Below are 5,000 nucleotides of genomic sequence, written 5' to 3'. Positions count from 1 at the left end.
TGGACCTGTGGGTAAATGCAAAGTGGGATGCTTAGGAGGGCCCCACTCATTAAGGACTCTCCCTAAAGTCTCTTCAAGAAAGGGCAAGAGTGGAAGGCTTGAGGGTGCAGTACCAGCTGTGCATTCTTTCAAAGAAGAAAGTTGGAGAGAGAAACAGTGGCAGTAGATGAGATTGAGAGTTCTGAGAGATGGAGAGAGCGAAGGTAAAAGGGGGAATGTAGACGAGGAGGAGGAGGAGGAGGGAAGAGGAAAACGGTGTGTGTTCAGTAGGGCTGAGATGGAGAGAGGGAAGGAGAGGCGAAGAGGAGGAGGAGGGAAGAGGAAGACTGTGTATGCTGATTCTCTCTAAAATGGAGAGAGGGGAGGTGAGAGGAGAAGAGGAGGAGGAGGTGAGGAGGAGGAGAGGAGAGGAAGGCTGTGTGTGTAAAATGGAGAGAGGGAAGGTGAGAGGAGAAGAGGAGGAGGAGGTGAGGAGGAGGAGAGGAGAGGAAGGCTGTGTGTGTAAAATGGAGAGAGGGAAGGTGAGAGGAGAAGAGGAGGAGGAGGTGAGAGGTGAGAGGAAGAGAGGACAGGGTGTGCAAACAGGGCGTGTAGACACTGTTGACGCTCCTGTCGGAGAACACCAATAGCAGCTCTAGGAGTGTCAGGGTCACGTTCTCCGAGACTCCATCCAGTCTACTCCACTATCTTACCACACTCTCTCCCTCCCTCCCTCCCTCCCTCCCTCCTTCCTTCCCTAAAACCCCTCCATCAAAGGCCTTTGTTCCTTTTCTCCCTCTTTTCCCTCCTCTCCCCGTATCTTTCTCCCCTCTCCCTTTCCCCTCCTCCCTCTCTCCCTCATTCCTTTCTCTCTCTTTGCCCCCCTTCCCCTCCCTGGGGGCCCTCTCTCCTGTCTTACCCATCCCACACCCCTCTCTGCACCCACTTCTTCTCCTCCTCCTCCTCCTCTTCTCCGCCCTGTCGAGACAGGACGTCTGTGTGTGTGTGCTACTGTACACACTGATCTCGCTAGACACCTGTTCCGCCCCTCTCTACAGCAGCTCCAGAGAGAGAGAGAGAGAGAGAGAGAGAGAGAGAGAGAGAGAGAGAGAGAGAGACAGCAGAGAGAAGAGTGGGAATACGCGCAACAAAACGTTGGAGTGAATTATTCAAGGGCTCTACAGCGGCAGCAAAATGGAGGGTATCATAAACAACTACGAGGCGCTGCGGAACATTCAAGAAACACGCGTCTTGACAACAACAACAACACCGTCTCAAAACATACTAAAGTTCAGATCACAACCAGCAATTTCTTTGACTTTGACATTTCCTGGATTACGGTGCCTTCTTAGTCACGTAAATCCAATATTTCACGGCGAATGAGGGGGTGGTGGTGGCGGCAAATGAAAAAAAAAGAGGATAGGAAGCGTAAAAAAGGGTTAGGGTTAGGGTTAGGGTTAGGGTTAGACAAATGTCCTCTTGAGTAGTCTTTTCTGTCCTCCGTGTCCTCTTAACTCACTGCTAAGCATACAGTAGGTTCCCAGGACTTCAATCATCAATCTCATCCTTTCCCACTTCTACTCCAAGCTAGCCACAACACATGCAAAAGGCTATCTTATAACGTTAGGCTATCTTATAGCGATACGCTACTGGTAAAAGCTATCCCCGCGTTAGCCAAGGTGCTAGCTCAGATGGCAGGGGTGAGAGACAGTGGGGGGCGACACTCACAGTTCGATGGCTTTGTTCCACATGATGACGTAGCCTGAGAGGGTGAAGGACTCCACGTTGACGATGTGGATGTTTCCTCTTTCTGTGCCGATGTACAGCCATTTACTCTGGAAGGGCAGGTGGCAGAACGTTATCCTGGAGGAGAGAGAGAGAGAGAGGAGAGGAGAGAGGTGAGGGTTAGTTAGTTCAGAGAGACACAGAGGAGAGGTGAGAGGGGTCGGAAGACACACAGATAAACAGAAAGAGGTAGATAGATACATAGATAGATAGATAGATAGATAGATAGATAGATAGATAGATAGATGACTTTGACCTTTGATGCTCTTTATTGAGACATTATCACTTAAAAAAGAGAGAATGAGAGAATTCAAATAAAAAAAGAAATAAAAAAAAAAAAAGAAAAGAAAGAGAGTGTCAGAGAGAGAGAAAGACAAAATACAACATGAAGAGATCAGCGAAAACCACTGCAAAAAAAGCTAACAGCGCTGTTAGCATTCTTGTTGATTTCACATTAGCATTCAACAAAAGCAGCCCTCTGGGCGTGCGGCTGTTTCATCAGCAGGACAGATGAGCGGCGGAGACAGAGGTGAGCGTGGAGGTGTCTAAATCAAATCTGCTAGGCCGCCTGATTACTGGACTGATCCGTGAGGAGCAGGGGAAGGCCAGAACACATCACTCTTACCTCCTTTCTTGCTTTCTTTCTTTCTTGCTTCATATCTTTTTTCCAATCCATTCATCATACACTCATCCACTCATTCCTCTATCTGCCCATCCATCCATCCATCCATCCGTCCGTCCATCCATCCATCCATCCATCCATCCATCCATCCAACCGAGTTTAACAGTAACAACCCTTCCCTTGTTCCTCGCATCCCTAAATGTCAGATCTCATAGGTTCGTCCTATCGTGCCGTAAACGTCTATCTGTCCATCTGTCTATCCATCCATCCGTCCATCCATCCATCCATCCATCCATCTATCCATCCACCCATCCATCCATCCATCCATCCATCCATCCATCCATATGAAGTTTCAAAGTCAGAAGAACCATTGAAATCCACTGTGGTCTCTACCGGTATCTCCAAGGTCATCCAACCACACTAGTGATCTCTACCAGGAATCAGCAACCAACGGTTGAGAACAATCACTCCCCTTCTCCCCGTTAATGGTTGCTCATGAATAAAAGAGAACCGTCCTAGGTCGACCCGGTCACCCAGCTACCCACAACCACAGCACTTCTGACCAGAACCCACACAACTCCCTCAGGAGAGGAGAAGAAGAAAGGACAGGAAGGAAAGGAAAAGGGAAGGAGAGGAGAAATTGAAGGGATTTTTCCTAGAGGTCATATAGCCCCTCTATGAGGACCGATAGGTCGGTCCTTCAACGTTGTTTCCACGACAAGCGAACAAGATTCACACTACCATCCCTACATCATCAATCATCAACCATGGCCTGTCTCTCCTTATGTCTCTTCTTCTGTCTCTCCATCTCTCTCTCTCTCTCCCTCTGTCTGTCCCTCCCCCCCTTCCTCCCTCCCTCCCCCTCTCTCCTTCTCCTTCTTCCTCCCTCCCTCCCTCTGCCAGGTTGAGTACAGAGACAGATCTAAGAGCACCCAGAGCAGACATGACTCATGTCCCAGAGACTCGGCTCACCTCCTGCCTTTCTCTGCCTAGTCATGTGTCATACAACACATATCTCACACGCCATTTATCATCACACACACACACACACACACACACACACACACACACACACACACACACACACACACACACGCTCTCTTTACTTCTTCCTACTTTCTCTCTCTTCCCTTCCTCTACACCCCCCCCCCCCTTCCGTTGTCCCCGTTCTCTCTCTTTCTATGGTCCATCTCTCTCACTCCCCCTCAATTTTTATCTCTCCCATGGTGTCTCTCTCTCTCTCTGGCTGCAGGGCAGTAGTGAATGGCAGCGCGCACACACACACACACACACAGACACACACCTGGGTAGAGCTGGTCTCTGTCTCCGCTCCACTGCTCTGCAGCACCATGAATATATTCATAGGTTTGAGGAGAGGCGGCAAGCTGCTCGCCATGTATCGAATCCACGTAGACACCCACACCCGCACCCACACCCACACCCACACCCACACTCAGACAGATACAGGTCATGCATGGCTTCACATGACAGGTAGCTGCAGTCTCATAGAGTCAGGAGGTGGGAGGCAATTGATTTAATGTGCTTTGCCGTAGTCCTATCTGCAGTAACAGATGTGATTATGTGTGTGTGTGTACGTCCGTGTGTGCACGTACGTGTGTGCATACGTGCGCATGTGTGTGTGGTTGTGCGTAACATAATTAATCAAGTGTTCTCCCAACCACACACACACACACACACACACACACACACACATACTCAGAGCCAACATAAGATCTTCTCCAGGGTGAGAGGGCTGATTGAAAACGCAAAAAGTACGAACCGTAATTGCGCAGGAGTTTGCCTGAGTGGTTTTTACATTTCATAAGTGGCCCACATATCTCACAGTGAAGACGCTCCTTAGCGATCACTCTCGCTCTAAGTGGTCACGACACATGTATGAGACGCGGGCGCCTCGAGGGGTAACACACTCCCGTGGAGACGACAAATTCGCCAAGCCGATTTCTCTCTCTCTCCGTAAACATTACAAAAAAGCCCATGAAATATGACACACGGACACTTGCTCATGTTCATGTTTTGGTAAGGGCATGCAGAAGTCACGGACGGCCCCTTTTTTTCGAGAAGTAGGTCGAAGTTCAACTGATCCTGGGATCATGTGTAGAATTTATCCAGTCTAATTATTGAGGTTAGGAATGGGGTGGGGGGGGGGGGGGGTAAGGTCACTTGATCGTAGATTATATGGTTTGCAGTGACTTTGACCTTGAGCCCTGAACAGTACAGAACACACATTCTCTCTCTCTATCTCTCTCTCCATCTCTAGCTCTCCCTCCCTCTCTCTCTCTCCATCTCTAGCTCTCCCTCCCTCTCTCTCCCCCTCTCCCTCCCTCTCTCTCCCCCTCTCTTTCTCTCTCTCTCTCTAACTCTCCCTCCCTCTCTCTCTAGCTCTCCCTCCCTCTCTCTCTCTGACCTTGAACCCTGAACAGTACAGAAAACACTTTTGAGGTACTCTGAGGTAAAAAAAAGAAAGAAAAGTACATGTCATTCTTTCTTTGACACAGAGGTAGTTTCCAGTGCATCCCCCTCCAAGCTGCTGCTACCCCCTCACCCCACCCACCAGCCCAGGTCCAGAGACAGCCTGCTTCTCCAGGACCCTCCA

At 49.5% G+C, this 5,000-nt stretch overlaps 1 protein-coding gene across 1 annotated transcript in view; it reads right to left on the bottom strand.

Moving 5' to 3' along the window:
- Positions 1-5,000, bottom strand: part of stxbp5a (syntaxin binding protein 5a (tomosyn)) — a gene marked incomplete at its 5' end in the record, with an annotated part of 51,671 nt that overhangs the window by 39,423 nt on the left and 7,248 nt on the right. The window contains one exon of the mRNA XM_083688792.1: positions 1,708-1,842. Within this exon, the coding sequence (XP_083544918.1) occupies positions 1,708-1,842 (135 nt within the window). The remainder of the gene's footprint in view (positions 1-1,707; positions 1,843-5,000) is intronic.

The sequence above is a fragment of the Argentina silus genome, assembly GCF_951799395.1.
Source record: "Argentina silus genome assembly, chromosome: 17".
Taxonomy (NCBI): Eukaryota; Metazoa; Chordata; class Actinopteri; order Argentiniformes; family Argentinidae; genus Argentina; species Argentina silus.
Note: the sequence above shows the minus strand (reverse complement) of the source record. Positions and strands in the feature narration are given on the sequence as shown.